The sequence below is a fragment of the Equus przewalskii genome, chromosome 1 (assembly GCF_037783145.1).
Source record: "Equus przewalskii isolate Varuska chromosome 1, EquPr2, whole genome shotgun sequence".
NCBI classification, from domain to species: Eukaryota; Metazoa; Chordata; class Mammalia; order Perissodactyla; family Equidae; genus Equus; species Equus przewalskii.
In genome coordinates, this window is record NC_091831.1 from 27,532,795 (window position 1) to 27,554,394 (window position 21,600).

Here is a 21,600-nt window from a genome sequence, read left to right on the forward strand (position 1 = left end):
AGGGAGGAGGACCGGAAGCAAGAGGAGAAACAAAGAGCCGTCCATTCACACACTGGATAATCAGTCTGGATGATCCAGCGCTGGCAGAACTTCCATCAAGAAAGGTTCTTCTCTAGGTCTTCCTCCCACAACCAAATAAGAATTTCAAAGCAGTTGCCGAAGAAGGTGTGAATTGGCTTTGCTTAAAGCATCATTCTCATTCCGAGTGCCATGGATTATAACTTCATTTTAGAACAGGTTTATGAAACTTGATTTTTGAAGGTCCATAATGTTTTAAGATCAGTCAGAAGCACTAACATGTTGAATTTTCTCTGATACTTCCTGAGCGTTTTTTATTGATTGCTAGTTGGTTTTTGGATTAAAATCTTTTAAAATCTTTTTTACATGACTGGATTAACAGCTATGTTATTTAAAAACAAAACAAAACAAAACAAAAGCCAATCGGCTATCCTCATCTTTAGCTATCGACCAGAATAAAACAGATGCTTGCATGAAGGAACTGGGCAGCGCTGGGAAGCGGGGCAACCAGGAGAAGAGTCCACCGCTGCAGGAAACAGATCTGTGGGCTCACCAGCGGCTGGCGCTCATGACTTTTTCACTTGGCCCTTTTAATAAACAGGCAGTTGTTTTATGGACTTCATCCTGGAATTATTGTGCGGTAATCTTCAAATTTTATGAGTTATGTGAGAAAAATGCTAAATGATAGGCAGAATTTATGTATAGTTAAGGGAAAACCGCCTTTTGAATCTCGTCATGAAAATGTTTCCTGTGAAATTTCATGCCAAAGCAATACATAGCAAGTAATTTAGCTTATGCAAAAGTTAAAACTTTCTTCTCGTTGACCTTCAGCCTCGGGATTCTCTGGTATTTAACTGGCCATCTTTCTTGTCTACTATTAAAACTATCTTTCCATTCCTCATTATTCTCTCCCAGCTGTCTGTTTTTTGTCATATCAAACATGGATTTCTTAACTGAATCTTCAGTTGTGGCCTCAGCCTTGTCTCAGACTTCTCTTTTCCACCCTTACCTTCTTAACTCCCACCCTTTGCTCTCAAGTGCTCTGTCTCCTGCTTTGTGATTCCTTTCTTGCCCAATGACCTACATGCAGGCTTCAGGCAGCCCTCTGGGCCCAAAACACCCTCCCAGTGATCATCCGACCCACCCTCTCCTCCTTCCCATCTTCTTGCACTGTTGCCCAGTGAAGATCACTCTAATCCACTGTAAACTCCCGCATAATTTCTAACTAGATCTTTTATGTTGAGGTTCACTCTCTCATTGTATTCCTTCTTTCTCCATCTCTGTTTATACTGTGCCTGCCACTTTACAAATGTGAGCCCCACTGGTAGAAAACCAAGCTACCACCATGTTCTGCATAGTGACTAATCAGACAGTATTGGATTTGGGGCATATGTGGTGTGCAGAGCCCATTAATGCATATATTAACATTGAGTCAGAGGAATTTTTTTTTTTAAAGATTGGCACCTGAGCTAACATCTGTTGCCAATCTTCTTTTTTTTCTTCTTCCTCTTCTCCCCAAAGCCCCCCAGTACATAGTTGTATATTCTGGTTGTAGGTCCTTCTGGTTGTGTTATGTGGGACACCGCCTCAGCATGGCCTGATGAGCAGTGCTGGGTCCACGCCCAGGATCCAAACTGGAGAAACCCTGGACCACCAAGGCAGAGTGCATGAACTTAACCACTCAGCCATGGGGCTAGCCCCAAGCAAAGGGATTTTAACTGTTTTTTTCCTTTCAAAAGAGAGTGAGTTTTCAGAGTAGCACAGAATTTGACTTGCATACAGAAATGCCTATGTGCATTATAATATATCAGTTTATATAATTTAAGGCATTTAAAGTAACAGTTGAAGATTGCTTTTTGTTATTGTTTTTAAATGAATGTGCTCTTTTAAAAGAGTGTTTCCAGGGCTGGCCCCGTGGCCGTGGCCGAGTGGTTAAGTTCCCGCACTCCGCTGCAGGCAGCCCAGTGTTTCGTTGATTTGAATCCTGGGCGTGGACATGGCACTGCTCATCAAACCACGCTGAGGCAGTGTCCCACATGCCACAACTAGAAGGACCCACAATGAAGAATATACAACTATGTACCGGGGGGCTTTGGGGAGAAAGAGGAAAAAAATAAAATCTTAAAAAAAGAAATGCTATAAAAGTGTTTCCATTATGCCATTAGTTTAATTCTAAACAATTCTAAATTCTTTAAAGAAAGCTTGAAAATTTGACAATTTTTAAGATTAGCAACTGGGAAAAGATTTACTACAAAGTTTAATGAAAAAAAGGACTACGAAAAATATATTTCTAGTTCTTTGATTTTTGTATGAAGAAGAATTAGAAGGGAACTTTCATAGGAAATTAAAGTAATTAATGTATTTGGGTTCTGTAACAATAGGTGATTTTTCTTTCCTTTTTTGGTCTTACCTTATGTCCCTTTTTGTTGTTATAGGATGTTATTTATTCAATACATAAAATTCAGTGATGGGAGAGAAAGCTCGGGATTTGTGCTTTACGGTGAATCTCGAGACTTCTCTTACTCTGGCTAAGCCTCTGCCTTGCTGTTGTCCATGTTTGATCTTAACCTCCCAGCAGCCTGTGAAGGTGGGAATGGGATGGAGATCGCTGGGTCTCCTGCCTCCTCAGCACCTGAAGTCAGCATGTAGTTAATACTGCAAATGGTACTTCAGAGTGATGATGTTTGAGGACCGCCTGCAAACGCCATCCCTTCCTCGCAGCTGGGACGCAGTACAGCAGAACGCTTCAGAGCGACAGTGCACTTTACTGCCAGGTGTGCCTGAGCTTGAATCCCAATTTTGTCAAGCACCAGATACAATGTAGGCAAGTGACTTAACTTCTTTAGGCTTATGTTTATTTACGTTTAAATGGGAAAAGACTGAAATCCATCCCATAGAGTCTCGGGAATTTATAGGGTAAATCTAGTAAGAATGTTCAGTGAATGCCCATTAAATGTAGCTATTTTTTTATCCTGCTTGTCTCTCTTGATTTCCTACTTTGGAGCTTTGCTGGAGGTATTTTCGAGGCAGCCCCCATTTAGTTAATTCATGTGTTTATTTTGCATCTGTAAATTCAGTAAGAGCTACCAGCCCAGTGTCTGTGTGCTGTTGTGAACTCTGCTGATGGCAGGTCACCTGCTCCTTCTGTAGAAGTCGCCCTGTTTCCGTGTCTGCTTATTGAAGTAACCTTCTTCTTTTACTTTACAGATATATGTAATTGACAGCGCAGACAGAAAAAGATTTGAAGAGACGGGTCAGGTAAATAGTTCTTCTGTTGAGATATTTCCCAAGTAACTGGTATTCATTAATCTACCTTGGACATGTATGAGAGGGAGGGAGGGAGGTATTTTTTGTTTAACCTTTGCAGTTTAAACAAGACAGTCATTCTGGCAAGTAGGCAGAAATACCAGTTGCCTAAAAAGAAATTAGTTGAAAATCCTTTAAACAATTTTTTGATTAAAGGCTTTTGGTTTTAACCAAACTAAATTGATAAGATATAAGCAAATGGAACTTACCGCCATGCCCCAGCTCTTCAGGTTTCTTCCTAGGCCAGGTAGAAATGAACCAAGAGGAACAATTCTCTTATCATTTCTTTGTATGTTTTTCAGTACCAACTTACTTGATCCAAGGATAGCTTTAACAAATTCCAACAGGTGGGAAGAAATGTACAAGCCAAGACTAAGCTGCTCTGGTTTCCAAGCCAAGAGATAGGAGTACTTTGAACCCATATATGGCTTGAAATGCAGAGTACATGTCAACATGATTACACGATGAGATTTGTCTACACTATTTTAAATAGAGAAGCAGTGGGCATAGACCGTTTTACCCAGACTGAGTACGCTGATAAGAAGCAAGGAGTAGAGTGGACTCTCTGGAGAAGCGTGCCTCCATCTCATTACGGAGTCCTTGGCCTGTGTCCCAAACTACCACAGGTGGGGTTCCAAAGGTAGCAGTCCCCATGTTTATGTTCCTTTTTCCTGGAAATTAATCTGAAAACTCTCCAGATTCCTGGAGACAGCCCATTTCCCTTCCATACCTTGACGATTTCTGGATCATCACTCATGTGAACCAGTTCTAAACATGAGCTTGGAGGTGAAGGGTGGCGTATAATGACCTGCCTCTTGAACCATCCAGTTCTCTTTGACAGCCAGTGTCTTAAGTAGCTAAAATGTGGGTTTAATGGGGAAGAGGTGGGTCCTGGCATGTAGGTAAGCATACGCCCTCTCCTATGCTTATTTCAGATAGAATCAACATACAGTTTAGACCCCAACCAATAACCTAAAAATCCGAGAGACCTTGCCAAGCGGACTAATACAGTTATTTTAGGATGTGGATTTGATTAAACACGCGTGCATGCATGTTTTGGAGAATAGAGATTGATGAAACATAATTATAGTGTCTAAAGCAATTGTCATTTTAAATTTAAATTTTTAAGAATATGTATGTGTATATATATACATATAGATATATGTGTGTGTATGTGTGTGTATATATATGCATTGAAAGTTATTTGCAGATAATAACCGTGGGTAGGTTTTAAATCTTTACTACAACTTGTGTTCTCCCTTGAACAGTGTTTCTCAAAGTATGATCTATGAATCCCTGATCATGCTCACTTCAGCACGTATACGATGAATCCACTATAGCAGAACCACCTGGGGAGCTGGTTAAAAATGCAGATTCCTGGGCCCTGGCTCAGACTTTCCAAGCTCAGCATCTCTGAGGTGTGCCCAGGAGTCTGTCAGGGGATTCTTCCACAGGCTCAAGTTTGAGAACCACTGCCCTTGGAAGTTGCTAGTTGATCAGCTTAAGTGTTTTGTTTCTTTCTTACTACAAGTGCCTGGTTAAATATCATAGATTTCATCCTTCTCTCCCTCTTTGTTCCCCAAATGATCCAGGAACTGGCTGAATTACTGGAGGAAGAAAAGCTAAGTTGTGTGCCAGTGCTCATCTTTGCTAATAAGCAGGATTTGCTCACAGCAGCCCCTGCCTCTGAAATTGCAGAAGGACTGAACCTGCACACCATCCGTGACCGAGTCTGGCAGATCCAGTCTTGCTCAGCTCTCACAGGAGAGGGCATTCAGGTGAGATTATCGGAAGGCTCGGTCACCTGGCAACATGGCAGCCAGCTAAGGTAGTCTGTCTGATTGGTTGGGCTGATCTAGATAGAAAAAGGTATGAAACAAATAGCCTTTGATTGGCAGATGAACCCTTCCAGGATGTGAAGGGCATGGAGGAGTTGAGTTCTTTTCTATTTAGCAATCAGGCTGATGTCATTAACTGTTCCAGGAAAGCCACAGATACACATACCCTACACAAGCAGCAAATTACACCATTGGGTAGAAGGTCAAAACAGAAGACTTCGAGGATGATTTCTAACTCTAGGATTCTTTGATGATCTGGTTGGGGGTTTTGTGTTATGTCTAATATTATGGATGCTAAATACTTGGACTCCCATGGGAACAGAGCCGTCAGCTATCATGCACACTAGCGATGCTAGAAGTATTTCATTTTCTTCTGTTGGCTGTCTCCACTGCCCTCAGGGTTGGTGTCTGTTTCCTGCTACTTCAGGTTGGTTTCCCACTGGGAGGTTTCTGCTGACAGAAAGCCCCATGCTTTATACTGAGGAGCTGTGTACCGGAAGACCAGCCTCCTCCTCCTTTGCTGTTAATTTAGGGCAGAAAATGTTTGTATCCCAGACACCTGAGAGGCTGTATCCTCACAGAAGAGAAACAGTTTCGGCTCTGATGCTTCCTACCAAGCAGCTCGAACCAGGTGACACTTGGAGTCAGCCCTCCAGGACTGCTTCTTTATTCTGAAGCCCCAAAGTGCTCCACATGCCTCATTTTAAACATCTAGCTTACCTGCCAGGGAAGTGACAGTGCAGTGAGAGTCGGACAGTACTGCTCTAGGATGCTGTGGGGGATTAACAGCATCTAAAGAAACGTTATCCTCCCTCATTGCCATATGGCATGTGTCTCTTGACATGACCAGTTTGCTTCTCTCTCAAGTTGGTGTGTTGGGGTACAAGCCTGCGATTTGCTTCTCGATTGTTGTCCCGCAGCCTCTTTCCATTTACCTTCTAATACTCTTCTTCCCTGTATTCTAAGACATTTGACACTGATTTGTCTTAAAATTGCCTGACTGCTTTTATCGCAAGCAAATAATCACCTCCCAGAATTATCTCAGGTGTTCCAGCTGTTTGCTGCTTGGTTTTTTCCTTTTTTTGTGGTTTTTTTTTGTTTTTTTGCTGAGGAAAACTAGCCCTGAGCTAAGATCTGTTGCCAATCCTCCAGGGTTTTTTTGCTGAGGAAGATTAGCCCTGAGCTGACATCCATGGCAGTCTTCCTCCACTCTATATGTGAGTCACCACCACAACATGGCTGACAAGTGGTGTAGGTCCACACCTGGGATCCAAACCCACAAACCTGGGCTGCCGAAGCGGAGTGTGCCAAACTTTAACCACTACACCATGGGGCCAGCCCCTTGGTTTTTTTCTTTTTGTTACACAAACAACCTGGGCCTGCTTCTGTGCTTGGCCTCTAGATCTGAGGGCAGACCAGTCAGCACAAGACAAGTGCCCTCTCCTCCAGACTCCTCAGAAGCTGTTCGTGCGTGTATGTGTGTTGTGGGGGCCCTCTCAAGATTACCTTGGTTACATCCCTAAAACGGATGCTGGAGCTCTGTGGGTTTAGGTTTGGGGAGGAGGCAGATATTGTCTTATTTATTTCCTTCCTTCCTTCCTAGATTCTGGTTATAAAATTAATATAGTCTCATTGTTAATCATATAAAAGTATATAAAATTAAAAACGGAAAAGTTCTTTTCTCACCCCTAATCCCACCCAACAACGGAACTAACTACCATTAATAGTTTTATTCTTCTTGGCGGCTCAGGGGCGCAGTGGTTAAGTTTTATTCTTCTTGAATCTCTTCTATAAAATTGCAGTCACATATGTGATTATATACTTATCAGGTTTCAAATAAACTGCATTTTCCAGCTTAATTTACAAGCTGGTCCAACAAGTACACTACAACCCAGGATGTTTTTGAATAAGTAAACTCTGATCATTTTATTTAGCTTCTCACTTTAAAAAAAAAATCAAGTTTTGCCTAAGGTATTTCCCTCGATTGTGCATAAGATGGCATTCACGAGGCCTAAGGTTATTTTGGTGAGGATGAGGCCCAGGAGAAGATAGTAGCTTTCTTGTGTTGGTACAAACCACTTTAGCAAGAGGACCCTGCCTCCCTAAATGGTTCAGATCACAAATGTAGAAACTAGAGAACGTCTTGAGGGTGGGAGCGCTAAAGGTGGGACTAAAAGTAAATACCTTCTGTGTGCATACTCCTAAGAAAGTGGGAATTGACTGCTCTGTCATCCTTGTTCACTTGGCCAGCGTGTTGAAAGGAAGAAACAGCAAAGCTGGAACTAACAGTAAGGCCAGCCTTAGGGAGGCACAAAGGAGGACTGGGGCTCTCTCGAGTCAGTCTTTAGAGTAGTGGTTATAGTAGTGGCGTTCAAGTCGAGGGAACTTCAGAGGAGCTGGGAGGTTAGGAGGGGGAGCTCCTGTCGTTGTCCTCCCAGCCCCCACCCCACGCTGCTCCTGTCAGGCGGAGATGACGAGAGTGCTGTGTGTTCCTGGCTGTGTAACCACCATAGAAGTGGAGTTTCCTCTAAGTCACAGGATCCTTAGGCCAAAAAAGAGGCAGCAAGCTGTCAGACAGTTAGACAGTGGGGGGAGGCTGGGGAAGGCTCTAAAATCAACCAGTTTGAATCAAGTGAGACAGTCAGGTATGGTTTAATTTTGTTAAGAGACTTCTTCTCAGATCAGGGACCTTCAGCAACTAGGTTCACAGGAAATGATATCGAGAGAGATCCGACAAAGAACTGTGAGCAAAAAAAATAATGATTTCACATGGAGGAGAAATAGTTTGAAGGTCACTTAATTAGTTTAGTAGATAGTACCATGGTGTATAGAATTGGGTAGTTAAGACTGGGATTTCAAGGTTAATGAGATTAGATTATGGTTAATAGAATGATATAAATTTAGAGAATTTAACCATTATTTGAAATGAGTTATTTAATAAAAATGTTAATTAAGAAGGGAATCTGCTGTCTATTGTCCTTTAATGGTAACCTTTGGGGACTGGAGAAAGGTCGCGGAGTTTTCTGTGGAAATGCTTTTCTTTGTGAGGCACTGATTGACCGTGTCCTTCCCTCAGGTAATGCCTCTGACCCAGGTTCTTGCCCACTCAGCCTGTTTCCTGGTTTTCACTTTAAAAAGAGTCACTTAGGTAGAATTCTTTTCCTGCATTGCCTAGTTCAAATGCAGGCGTTTAATGATTCTTATTAATTAAAGCTTTTAAGTCTTCCTAAAAATTAAAGACTTGACTCGGAAAATGTCCATAAGACATGGATACTGTGCAGTCATTACTCAAATTCCCTAAATTCCTATTTCATCCTCCCACTCCACCCTCCCCACCCGTCCCCACCCCCTGAAAGCTGGTCAGTAATGGGCAAAGCTATCCAGATGAGCAGACATGAAATGGGTCAAGTAACGTCTGGCACTACAGTTCTGGTGACCCTGAAAGAAAACGTACAAAGGTTAAAAAAAACATCCTGGAATTTCTGTTACAGTTTCAGGTGTTTAAAGACAGTGCCTCTATTTACATTGTGTTTGCTTGTATGTGTTTAATCAAAACGCATTTGAGAGACTGTCTCATACTCATAAATACCACCCTCAAGTGGGTGAGCCCGGGGAACAGCGACAGATCCGCTAGATGGTGAGCTACACCCTCTGGACTAATAGGACAAGTATGTCACTTCTTAGCTGAGTAGCTTAAACTCATGATTGGAGATTATGGAAGTTAGTGATTCCTGGGATGGATTTCAGGTTCTTGTTCCACCTGATATTCTGAAGGCAAATATGTGCAGTCTTCACAGGGACAGGCAATACCAACAGCCCCTGCTCTGGGTGTGGAAATTGACTTTTGAGAGCTTCAAGCGAGTTCAAAACACATCTTTCTTTTTCTTTTTTTCCAGGATTTTATTTTTTCCTTTTTCTCCCCAAAGCCCTCCGGTACGTGGTTGTATATTTTTAGTTGTGGGTGAAACAGGTCTTTCTTTGCCTGATTAATGGTGATGAGGAGACCAGGCCATCATGTAATTAAAGCAGATTTTCATGAGAAACGGTCAAGAGCAGAGCACAGATAAAGGGCACCAGAAGCTGAAAGAGCATCAGTCTTGGAAACTCTGTCCTGCTGAAAGACCCATAGTCCAGAGGAGAGATCAGAAGAGACCCAGTTAAGTCAAGTAGATGAAGGCAGAAAGAAGAGAAACTGAACAATATCTGGGAGGGAAAACCTGCAGCCCCTCAGCCAGACTGCCTTACAGACATAAAGGCAGCCTCCCTCCGTGCCCTGGGCGAGGCCAGCATTGCTAGGACCTCTCCTCGGGTAGCATGTCCAGCCCTGGGACTCTCGGTCTCTTCTTTTCCCCAGGTGTCTAGAAACAGTGAACTAAGCATCTGGCTTAGAGCCAGAGAATGGCGTAGAGAATCAGCGCCTCTCCCAGCTGCAGACCTGAATTTGAACCCCGGACCACAGCTGCCCTTTGCTATTGTATATTCAGGTGTTTGAAGGCGTTTTCTTTCTAAAACATCGTATGTGTGTGTGTGTGTGAGATTAAAATTATACTGGATTAGAATTTCCTTTCAAAGCAGAGATCAGCAGCTTCAACCTGGTCTCTAGCCTAAGTCCTAACAGAGACCTGCAAGCACCAATAGCTTTCAGCCAGCAGAAAGTTCTCCTGGGTATTGCTCTCCGTGCCCCCACCTCATGCTCGCCTTTTCTTGTCACGTCTACCCCACATCCCGTCTTCCTTCTCCAAACAGGAGCGACCATTGGCTCACAGTAGTCCCACCTACGTAGAAAGGACTGCTGGCGGTCTTAGCCCTGATGTGTGGGCTGTCAGAGTGCCTCGCAGCTGGACACGAGACAGCCACCAGCCCCATTTCTTGTTTTCGTTTTTTTCTCCTTGGTCTAAGGGACTTTTCCCTTCATATGCCAACAGAATTTCGATATTTAAAAAATGACATTTCCCACTTTTTCCTAGTCCTGGCATCAGTTATTTTTGCCTCTAAGTATACATGGAACCACTTATCTGCAAGTCAGACCTCAGATTTATTTTTAAATTTTCCAACCTCTCTGTAGACTAAGCAAGCTCGAAGCATACGATTTTGCTCCGTCTCTGTTGCAGTGCCCTTTGTCACCAGAAAAAATATTAATAGCAAGCAATATTTTATGTATGCTGCATCCAGCTGCTCCTTGACCCTGGGGGCCCCGTGGCGCAATGGGATAGGCTGCGTTGCTCAGCAAGGGTCTGAGCTCCTTGTCGTCTTAAAGCAATTACTGACGTGACCGTGTAGTCCTCATGGCGTTAAAAACCAGGCCCACCCAACCATGGCTGCCACTGCTCCCTTCCACCATCCAGCAGTGATGGATGCACTATAGAGAGATCAAATTAAAAGGGGCAGTGCAGCCAGAGACCACTCTGCCCATGGAAAGGGGCATTGCGCCTTTAACCCTGGAACGGAGAAATCTGTGATGAGCAGCTTTCCACCCATCTGGGCAGGGGCAGCCTGATAGTTTTCCCAGCAGTTCTAGGAGGGAATAATACCACGACGTGGTAAAATTTACTTCCTCTCCATGAGACCAAACAAAGCTTAGTGTTTGAGGTTTGATGTCTCTCGTAGTCCCTTATTGAATTGAAGCTAATCAATTCAAATTAAGTTTTAGCAGGATTGGTCAGGGGGAGGGGGGGGGAGGGAGACAACTCATGCCGTAAGATTGCCATTCCCATGATGAAGATCAAATGTGCAGAAATTTGGTCAAACCAGTTTTTAACAATAAAGGGTCAACCATTAAACAAACCTGTGAATTATTTCCTTCTTTGGAGGCAGAGCAGTAACCTCCTCCCAAGTAAACGATCACCTTTTCTCAGTCGGCTGTTTTAGAAAAGCACAGGCTTGTCAGATTCAGGCAAGAGTGCCGTGGCACACTGATTTAAACCTGAGAAGCAGAAGTGATGTCGACTCTTGCAGTGATGTCGTCTCTAAATGTAGAGTTTCCACTGGAGGTGGTCTTGGCGAATAGTTCACGGCCCAGGATGGTGCAGTGAGGTAAACATGCAGGCTTCCACACGCTTGGAGACCTGGCAGCCCGCAGTCTTTAGAGCTGAGGGGCCAAGAACTGCCTGTGGCACCTTCAGAGCTACCGCAAAGCCAGGCAGGGTCAGTCTCGTGCCCCTCTCTTCAGCTGGAAGTCCTGAGGAAGCACAAACTGTAATTACTCCTCCCTGTCCCGACTTCAGGGTGAGTCCCAACTTCCCTGCAAGCTTGAGGCCGAGCTACTCTCTCTGGCACTTGCCGGCATCCGCTGAGAAATGGTAAATGGTTCAAGAGCATGGACACCGGAGCTAGATTGCCTGGGTTCACAGCCCGCCTCTGCCACACACTATTCCGTGCTCCCATTTCCTCATCCGTAACGTGGAAATTACAATAGTGCCCACTTCACAGGGTTGTTACAAAGATTAATTTAAAAGATACATTAAATGTCTGCTGTAGGCCAGACACCATGCTGGGTTCTGTAAACACAGCTTCAAGCCAGTCTGACATGGACTCCCCGGTCAGGATCTTGGATAACACCATTATCTTTCCTTTCCAGCGGCAACTTGGCACAGCTTGTCCCTGATTTGATTGGAGAAGTGTTATCCCCATTGTCTATTGCCTCCCCGACACCTCCCACCTCCAGCTCAGGTTCTCCTCTGGGTGATAAGAGGAAAGGTACAACACCCCAACCCCGAACACTTCAGATCAGGGCCGGCTCCCCTCCCCAGCTGGAGCAGCCACAGAGCTCTGCCCCTAGGAATTCTGTGTGTGCTCCTACGCGCCTCCAGGTTGCAAGCGGCAGCTGCAGAGGCCAGGGGCCCGCAGGTCAGCTGGTGGCTACTGACCTCCGAGCGCCCTCTGTTGGCAGGACTGTGGCTGGAAGGGCTTTGCCACCGCTGGCCCTCATGGACATCTGGAGAAGGACCGCCCGTCAGCAGGGCTCCCGCGCTTAAGTCCCCTCTGCCTCCATAACAGATCCCCAGGAAGAAGCTGCCCCTCACCCTCCGAGTTCTGCTTTGGGTTCCTGCAGCTGAGTAAATATTTTTCCTATCTCTGACTGCATTCATGTTCAGTTACATATAATAAAAGAACCCCTCCACCCCCTAATCAGCTATAAAACAAGGGGGAAAAATGCTATTCATATAGTGTGGGAACACTGTTCTTGATTCTCAGAGAGGATGATTTGATGAAATAGTACAGGTCTCTATAGAGGAGAAAATATTGAGTGTGCACCTTTGACGGTATTTGTGTGGGTTCCTGAAGATGGAAAGTGCTACGTAAGTGCTGAGCTGTTCAGCTTGGAAGGCAAAGAGAAGATGGCTATCTTATTCATCCCTCTTTTATTTGTAAAATCTTTTTTGTCTCCTGGCAGGTGATCTTTTTTTTTTTCCTGGAAACCAATTAGCTACTAAAATTAAACATGCTTCTCTTTAAATTAATCCTTTTCATAAAATGGTCTTAAAATTGGCTTCAGGTTTTCAAAGTAGCTGACCCACTTGTTAACTGGAGATGCATTTGGAGTCCACCTTTCTCCCACCTCGGCATTCCTCCCCCTGTCCCCACTGCTACCAGGTGCTGTCCACCTTGGGCTGTCGGCCATGGCTGGCCTCATCTTGGCCAGCGCCCGGAGGTCTGCCCTGGGACAGCCATCAGCTTGTCTGGTTCTCCTGCCCAGGTGCAATGATGGCAACTGGCGGAGTTTTACTCACTGTAAATTCAGGTTATGGTCAGATTAGCCGGGAGATAGGATGCCTGCTGGTTGTTTTGCAGTGATGTATTGTTTATGGGATTAATGCTCCGAATGGCCAAGGGTGTCAGCTGGTATTTATTACTTTAAGCTGTCTCAGCTGTTCAGGTTCAACAACTAGCTCCATGGCCACAGGAAATGTGGGACTCTGCACGTCATGTATGCCCCGAGATGTGCAAATGTGACTGGGACCTCAGCGAGCATGTGTGTGTTGGAAATGTGGGGGAGAGGCATTCATTGCAGGAACCGCCTTTGATTTTGTTCTGGGCTTCTGAGGGGACTTCGCACACTCCTGAAGGTCGAAGAGACTCTGGGGAAAGGGAGAGCATTCTGGAATGACTCCAAAGGGGGTTGAAAAGGAGGTCATCTCTGGCAGGCATAGCATCCACGAGAAATCCTGCCGCCTGCCAGGTGGCTGTAGGCATTGTGTGGGTTTTACCTCTGTCCCTCTCCAGCCTTCTAAGAGAGGACACTTTCAAGGTCACTGTGCCTTTAAGGGAACCTTCTCCCCAGTCCCTCTGCCTGGTAGTGCTTAAAGCTACAAGAATCAGGCCAGGCCCTTTAAACCTGTCTGTAGTGCTGCGCAAAGAGAAGTAAACGCACATTGCCCCAGTGTGTGTCTAGTAACACACACTGCACTTGGTTTGTTTTTCCAAAAAGAAATTTAATTTAACCCAAGTGTACACTGTCACACTGTAAACATGCTGGGGCACCAGAAGGGTGGCTGATTGAATTTAATGCCCTAGCAAAGGTCAGCTTTCAGAAAAAGCCAAAAATGACTGGAATCTTTCCTGATAGCTCTTCAATCAGGCCTTGGATCCAGGCGGATGTGTTTATTTTTTCAGAGGGAGTTCCTGAGGACCCTTCTCGAGTTCAGACCCTGGGCCCTCCCTCCCCATCCTGCCCGTGCTCCCCAAAGCCTCCCCCCTCCTCCCCAGGAAGTCACTGTCCCGGGTCACCCAGGTGGGCCCCTGAGGGGGGCACACTCCTGGAGCCGAGGGGTGGGGAGGGAGGGCCCAGGACCCTACTCCCTCCCGTCCTGGGCTTGAGTGTGTGCTGGCTTTCTTACAACTAACACTGCCTTTCTCTGCCCATTTCCCTCAAAGGACGGCATGAACTGGGTCTGCAAAAATGTCAATGCAAAGAAGAAATAAAATCTAGACGGATGGAGATGCAGGAGCTGCGGGAGCTGAATTCTGCCCTGAAAAACACTAATTTGCTGCTTTCTGACCAAATGTTTTTCCATCTGTGTACAGCTACAGCTGTTTGAAGAGAGGGAACAACACAGTTTAAAAAGAATCCCCATTCCAGCAGTAGATTTAACTGATCTCTGAGGTTCAGGATCATTTTTCAAATAAAGGAATTATATTATTTCCTCTGCATAATTGAAATAGTGTTAAATGTCTCAAAGCGCATGATTAGAAAATGAGATCTTTGAAATGAGTAAGAGATTGCATTCAGTTTAGACAATTCCACTGGGCTTTTTTCTTTCAAAAAAAAAAAAAGGAAGGAAAAGAGGAAGAAGCAGCTTGTGCTGCGTTGATGTATTTACTGACCTGTCCCTTACATTCCCCCCATGGTTTTGAAACGACAGGCAGCGTTTGCTGGTGCTGGTCAGTGACTTTTACCATCACCACTGCGCCAGGGCTGCAGTCTGTCCAGCCAGAAGCTGCTGGTGAGGAGGGGAGGAACAGCAGATGATTAAACCATCTTGTCATGCAGGTAGGAGACTGTGTATGTAATCTTCACCCTTTGGAAAGGAAAAAAAAAATCCTTTCTCACAAACAAGTCACCACAGAACCATGCTCCGTCCCCAACCCCCCAGCCAGCCACACAGGGAAGCAAATTCTTACGACTTTTGACTGTAATGACATCTGGAATGTAAGGAGAGGTGGGAGGTTTAATTCCAGAAAAAATTACAAGGTCCTTAAAAAGCCTTCACATCGAGGGCTCAGGCTAGCGCAAACAGGCTTTCTCCAGTTCAGTGGAGCAGTGAGCAGCCGACTCCGAGATTAGCTGGCTTCTCCACGGCCGTCCTATAGAAGGGATTTCTAAAGCTCAAAGAATTCTGTGTTTAAATGATCACAATAGGCCGCTGCTATCAGATTTTAAAAATAAATGCAGCTTTACCCTGAACCTGCTCCACTGAGAAAAGGCAGGCAGATCGATTTTTAGAAGAGATCAATTTTTACGGTGCTGGCGTCTTGGTGGTGTGGGATGCTCGTGGGTGGAGAGAGTTTGCTGCTGGGGAGAACATGGGTGTGTATGATTGCAGGGGCCAGGCCCAGGGAAGCCAGAGTCACCCCAGCTGCTGGCTCCTCTGCCTCTCTCCAGCAAAATGTGTCCTCTGTTGATTGATTGGAGAGGAATGGCAGGAGAGTTCTCCTGCCCTGCGTTGCAAAAAGAGCTTGTTTCCCTGAGCCTTAAGAAATCTCTGGCTTCAAACATGGCAAAGCAGGCCAGAGCATCACCCGGCTCCTGAATTGAACTCTGTTCTGGTGCCTGAGCTCAGGGGTTTGCAGAGAATGAATAAGAGACTGTCCGGTGACTGGTGGGTCCCAGGAGGCCAGCTGCCTTCCCAAGCCCACCAAGGCATGCGAGCAGTCTGAAGGGGCCGCTCCAGCGCCTGGCCTTCAGTCCCCAGCTTTTCTGGACATAGTTGTGTAGGTGAGGCCAGAGCATGGCCAGCTTCAAAGGCAGTCTAGGGTGAAAGCCATTAACAATGCCAGACATGAAAAGATGCCCTGGGGCTCCTGTGGACAGACCTGTAAGGACTTGCAAAACGAAAGAAGGTGAGGTTTTTAAACACTGAGCTAGCTGCTCCCTGCAACCTCCTCTGGCTTCTCTGTCTCACCCCTCACCTCTCTGGCTTTGAGGAGAAGCAAAACAGAATTCTAAGGAACCAGAAGTGCCCCTTCTGTCAGGCTGGAAGTGTGGCAATAGCACTTGAAAATAGTTTTTCCCTCCAAATAGTGCACCAGAGACGCTATCTGAGGGGCCAAATGCCTGCTTTGAGGTCCGTAATTTTGGAACACTGTGATATGCAACTTTGACTCTGGCAGTGGATGGTCTGTAAAATATTTTTGTTCTTTTACCACTAACTTAGGGAACTGTTTGAAAGAACCCTCCCAAGGCCTCGGCCAGCAGGCAGGAGCCACTTGCCCTCCTCTGATAAGAGCCTCTGTGAATGTTCAGAGAGAATGTTCAGCTTTTCCACCAAAGACACAGAGACATTGTGGATGTCACAAGCTTTCATCTTCCCTTTGAGCCCTGCTGAACCCTCCCGGGGCTCACAGGCTAGATGAGAGAAGCCCGAAAAATGCGGAGTTTGACAGCTCCCATTTGTAAAAACAAAATTCTTCTAAGTCCCCTTTCCTCTTTCCAGCCCCACCCCTGGCCCCTGTGGCCGTGACCAGAAGACAGAATTTGAAGTTAGAAAGGGGATACCCACTTTCCCATCCTCCCACCCCTCATGAGTCTTAGTAAGACTTGCTCTGTGCGCGAGCGGCGTCTGAATGTGCAGGGGAGAGGGCTGGGAGCCTGAGGGCAGGCAAGGCCTGGACTGGGCCCAGGATGTGTGCTCAAACCAGTGGTGGGAAAAGCTCCTCCCGCCCCTCGTCCGACCTCCCCCTGGCGGCTCCTCCTGGCTGGATTCCCCGCGCCCAGCGCAGCACACCCTTTCCCCTTCACTCTCCCTTGGTTACCATGGAAACAAGGGTGTCATTGATGTGGGCTGAGCTGGGGAACATGTCGGCGCACAGCTGAAAGTCAGCGATTATGCCGGCGGGTAGAAATGCGCCTGGGTTAAAGAAGTCTGCAGCTCCTGAAACTGCTGGAAGGACACAGTCCTGCCCCCTCTCTCACTCCAGCTCCACGTCTCTCTCTCCTGGCTTTTGACAAATTTCTTTATTCCCCTCTGGGCTAAACCGGTGGCTATTTTTGTGCCACTCTGTGCCCCACCCTCACTGTCGGCCGCTCCTTATCCGGCCTGGCCTGGAGGGTGACACCATGTCACCCTTGCCAGGACTCGTCCCTTGATTCCCGTCAGAGTTTGCTTTGATTTCTCTTTCCTTCTCAGGGGCCAGTTCTTACTTCCTTTTATTTTTAGCCCCGCGCTCCATGTGGTTTCAGGGTTCAGTCCGAGCCATCGAAAGGTGGTTTTTTTATAGTCCCTTTTGAAAGTGATAATCAAAGGAAGGGACGCGGTGTTTGGTCATGTGGAAAATTCGATGTATAATTTAGACGTCTGTCAAAAATCCAACAAATAAAATTTAGCTGAAACGAAGGCAGCCTGGAATGCACTGCGTTCTTTGCTGAAGCTTAGAGAGGGCCTGAAACATGTTTGTCCTTTCAGAGGTTAGCATTCCTCAAGGTGCTTTTTTCAGGATGTAATATTAACAGCAACAAAAACAACAATAAGAATAACCCTTTATTCAGCCCCTGCTGCGCACCAGGCACTTTACATACTTCCTGTGGCAGCATTAGTCCCACTTCACCGTTGAGGAAACTGAGGCCCTTGTCTGGGTTAAGGAATTTGCCCAAGATTGCACAGCCATCAATGCAGGAGGGGCCCCGCCCCCCGGGTCTGAATGCTGCAGTGAGCTGCCACCTCTGGAGGACAATGACGGTGACAGCTCATTTCCCAGCAGTCTCGGCCCCTAGCCTTCCAAGCCCACACCGTGGGTCCCCTCTGACCAGCATTGCTCCCCTGGGGTTCCCTGTTCCAGGTGTTGGGTGTCCTCTGGGCTCACAGCTGCACAAATGTAGATTCTGTACCATCTTTTGCACAAACAGGAAGAAAGGAGAAGACATTAGGAAAGTTAGGGCTGCCAAGGATACTTGCGATTACCTAGTATCTGAAAACTGGGTCTTTCTTTTAAAGAGAATTCATAGAGGGGAATAGACTTGCCCAAAGTCACACAGTCGGTGGCAGAGTGGACACTGCTCCAGGGCTCTGCCCTCCAGAGCAGGGGAGCTTGTCTTCCCCTTTGGCAGCCTCCCTTGAACAGGCTAGAGATACACCAGCATGGCTGGTCCCAAGGGTTGGCCTTTAAAGGCAAGCTGTTGGCGGAAGAGAGGGGAGCTCGAGGCAGGAGGAGAGAGAAGGTGTAGCGTTGCCAGATACACGACAGGACATTTAGCTAAACCTGAATTTCAAATAAAGAATCGTTTTTAATACAAGTATATCCCATAAAATATTTGGGACATACTTACAGTACTAAAAATAAAAAGTCAGTGTTTATCTGAAATTCAAATTTAACTGGCCATCCCTGTTTTTTTGTTCTTGTAGTTTTGCTAAATCTGGCAACTCCATGCAGAATGCCCTGCTCAACAAAGGGACAGTGTGGTACAGTAAAGAAGTGAGTTCTCTGGAGTCAGAGAACCAGGTGCAATCCTTGTCCATCCAAAATCAGCTCTGTGCTCTCAGGCAAGGTGCTTTCTCTCTTGGAGTCTTGCCTCTTCATCTGTGAAATGGGAGTAAAGTGGCAGGGAGACTTGAAAGAGAGAAAATGTAAAGAAAGTCCCTGGACCTAAGGCGATGCCTAGGAGATAGTAGGGATGCTCTGTGCCTCAGTTTCTTATCTATAAAATGAGGTAATAATCATCTACCTCCTGGAGTTCTCCAGAGGATTAGATGGAATTATGGATGTCCAGTGCATAGCAGTGCTAATTCATTGGTAGCTATTATAATAACTGGCAGAAATTCTGGAGTCTGAGCCTTCCCAGGCCCCCAAGACCTGTGCCCGCCCTACATCCCCTCGCGTGTGGCTCTGTAACTTTCAAGGCAACAAGCAAGTGGCCAGCAGCCTTCCCGGAGGTGCTGGCAGCCCCCTCCTCTCCAGGGTTCCCAGGGCCACCTCAGCCACACCTCCTGCAATTAGATTTGTAAGTGGGGACAGGCTCTTGTCAGAGGCTCCTGATTGGCTCCGGGCAAAAACACAGTTTAGCGCTCAGTCAGGCTGCATTTTCGGGCCTCTGTCTCTCTCTCCCCCTTCTCCCCCCTTAATTGCAATCTGTTCAGTAATTTCCTTTTCCAATACTGCACAACACAGAGAAGCTGCAGCACCAGGACCGGGCAGGGAGGAGGGAAGAGAGCTCCTGCAGTGAATCTGCTGGTCCAGCACTGTGTTGGGTGGGGTGCAGGGTGTGTGTGTCTGTCCAGAACCAGCCACATACATGGGCATATGGAGATGCGGCCAACAATGAGGCCGCTACAGTCAGACCGGGGCAAACTGCTAAGGGGGCACCCACTTGTAGCAGGTACTTTACAATTATTTTATTTAATCCTTGCAATAACATTCTTAACTGTAGGTATTATCACTCACAGTTTTGGCATTGGGCTCACAGAATTTGAATCACTTGCTCAGGATCACGCAGGAAAAACAGGGCAGAGCCAGGATTCGAACCCACGTCTGTTTGACTGCTGGGCCCCAAGTTCATACCCTCAGAAGAGCTAAGGAATCCTCCTGCACAAAGGAACATGGGGAGGTTTCTTTTCCCAGAGTGAACAGCAGTGTCCCAGGGACAAAAAGCCTTTGCTAAAGAAATGAAATATTAATGACGGAATTGCCGAGTGCAAGCTGAGTCCGGGAGGGGCAGAGTTTGTGGGAAAACTTGCTGGGATACCTGAAGCTGAAAGCCACAAGGGTTGGGAGCGGAACTACCATGCAGCTGAGCAAACTGCTACTGCTGCGAGTCAGTCGCTGATCTGAGCCTTTGATTAGCCCTATAAGAGAACCATTCCTAACCCCATTTTCCAGTGGAGGAAACCAAGACTCTCAAAGGTTAAGTCGCTTGCCCAGACTCACACAGCAAGGAAACAGCTTGACAGATCCTTGCCAAACGGAAAGCCCATTTTTCTCCAGGACGCCATCTTGCCTAAGCTCAGGGCGGTCAACTGCTGGCAGCAGTGAGGGAGTGGGCTCCAGGAAACAGGGAGGGGGGCCAGAGCACTCACTCTCTCTTTGCCACCCCCCTCTTCAGGATCCACAAGACCCTTCCCAAGTCCCAGAGGTGGCTGCTGCTCTAGAGGCCACCAGCAGAGGGGGCAGGGGTTCCCGGGCCCCACCCTGACAACAAAGGAAAGAGGCTGGTGAGGCTGTTGCCCTTTGGGCCCTGGCCTGGTGTCCATTCTCACCCAGGGCTCAGCAGCCCCCTGTCCACTGCGCCAGCTCAAAATGGAGAGGAAGTGCTGCAGCGAAAGGGCCAGCAGCCCCTAGAGCCCACTGGACCTCTGGAGGGGAAGAAGAAAGGGCCTGCTGCCTGCCCAGTCTTTCTTTGCCTTGTTAATGGAATGCATGTTCCTGAGACCAGACAGACCTGTCACCTGGGCCACCACTGACCCCATGGGAGAGGATGCCCCACACCAGGGTGCAAGGCTTGGCACTAGCTGAGGGCCCCTCAGCCAGGTGACCTGGTATAGGGCACAAGATACTCAGCCATACTTGGTGGCCTTGTCTATTACACCAGCCAGACTGCTCCCTGGGCCTGGTTCTCAACACTCAGTCCCCCAACCAGGTCCCCAGTCCCACCTGGACAACCTGCTTTGGGGAGTTGGAGCACACCAACCTCCCTTCCTCAGCCTTCGTTGCTGCCAAGAGGTCAGAATCCTGTGAAATCATGCTGGCACACTGCCCCCAGGTCCCTTGGATTCTGTCTGGGGGGCACAGAGCAAACCTGATCTGGCACTTTTGAGTATGAATGGGGCTTCCGGGGAGCCCCCAGATGACAGGACCAAAGCACTGTTCCTCCCTGGATGCTACAGAGGGCTTTTGGAGAGAAAGGGATAAGGAGCTATGGTTTGTAAGCAACAGCCCATCCTGGTGCCAGGGGACACAGTCTAGCCCAATTCTCCCCTCAATTTCCCCAGCTCTGGGGGGAATTCAGCCTGGATTTTACCCTGACTCACTCCCCAGGCCCTTTTCCCATCCTGAGACCTCCAGATCTGCCAGAGCAGCACATTGGGAGGAAGAGAAAAGGGAGGAAGGGGCATTCAGGGGCTGGGCTGCTGATCCAGGCAGGAGGGAGGTGCCTGCACAGCTGCAGGCAGTCCCCTACCCCCAGTCCGTGAATGGGCACATCACCCCCTCCTGCCTCCTGCCACTGCTCCCAAAACAGTTGGTCCTAATGAACGCAAAGCAGGCAGGGCAGCTGTGTGCATTATCCATCTGCATGGGGAGGTGTCTATTTATCCTCACGTCCCACCCCACCCTGCAGCTGCTGCCATCCCCTGTGCCAGAAGGGTGAGTGGGCACGAGCGCCCGGGCTGCTCTGGGGCCCCTGGGCCTCCTCTCCTTCCAGCCCTCCCTCCCCAGCCCACGCCCACAGCCTTCACTTGACCCATTTTGGAGGCTGAAGTTTGTGTGTGTTTGAGAGAGAGAGAAAGAGAGAGAGTGCACACATCATTTCCCCAGTTGGGGCTTTTGATTTCCTCTGAAGTATCTTGATTGCGGACTTACAATGGCATCTTGCTGCCAGTGCTCCCTCAGCAGCTTCTGGCTCTGCGCTGCCTCCTCCTCGGGGCTGGAGTTTTCTGCTGACTCTGGGGCCCAGGGCTGGCTGGCAGGGAAGGAGAAGGCCTGGTCCGGGCTTCCATCCCTTGGCTTGAGCTGCAGGGCCTGGAGGCCTAGCCACAGTCCTTCCTGCTCTTTGGGCTGGGGCCAGCCTGCA

At 47.4% G+C, this 21,600-nt stretch overlaps 1 protein-coding gene and 1 long non-coding RNA gene across 2 annotated transcripts in view; one reads left to right on the top strand and one right to left on the bottom strand.

Moving 5' to 3' along the window:
* The window catches only part of ARL3 (ARF like GTPase 3), a 32,647-nt gene extending 18,332 nt beyond the window's left edge, over positions 1–14,315 (top strand). The window contains exons 4-6 of the mRNA XM_008530955.2: positions 3,226–3,276; positions 4,917–5,102; positions 14,037–14,315. Coding sequence (XP_008529177.1) covers positions 3,226–3,276; positions 4,917–5,102; positions 14,037–14,084 — 285 coding nt within the window. The 3' untranslated portion in view covers positions 14,085–14,315. The remainder of the gene's footprint in view (positions 1–3,225; positions 3,277–4,916; positions 5,103–14,036) is intronic.
* On the bottom strand, positions 8,317–16,847 carry LOC139073469 (uncharacterized). Its single transcript, XR_011522237.1, has 3 exons — positions 16,635–16,847; positions 14,487–14,680; positions 8,317–11,340 (listed from the first exon to the last, which is right to left on the bottom strand). It is a non-coding gene; the product is annotated as an uncharacterized lncRNA (long non-coding RNA).
* Between the last annotated feature and the right edge of the window lie 4,753 nt (positions 16,848–21,600).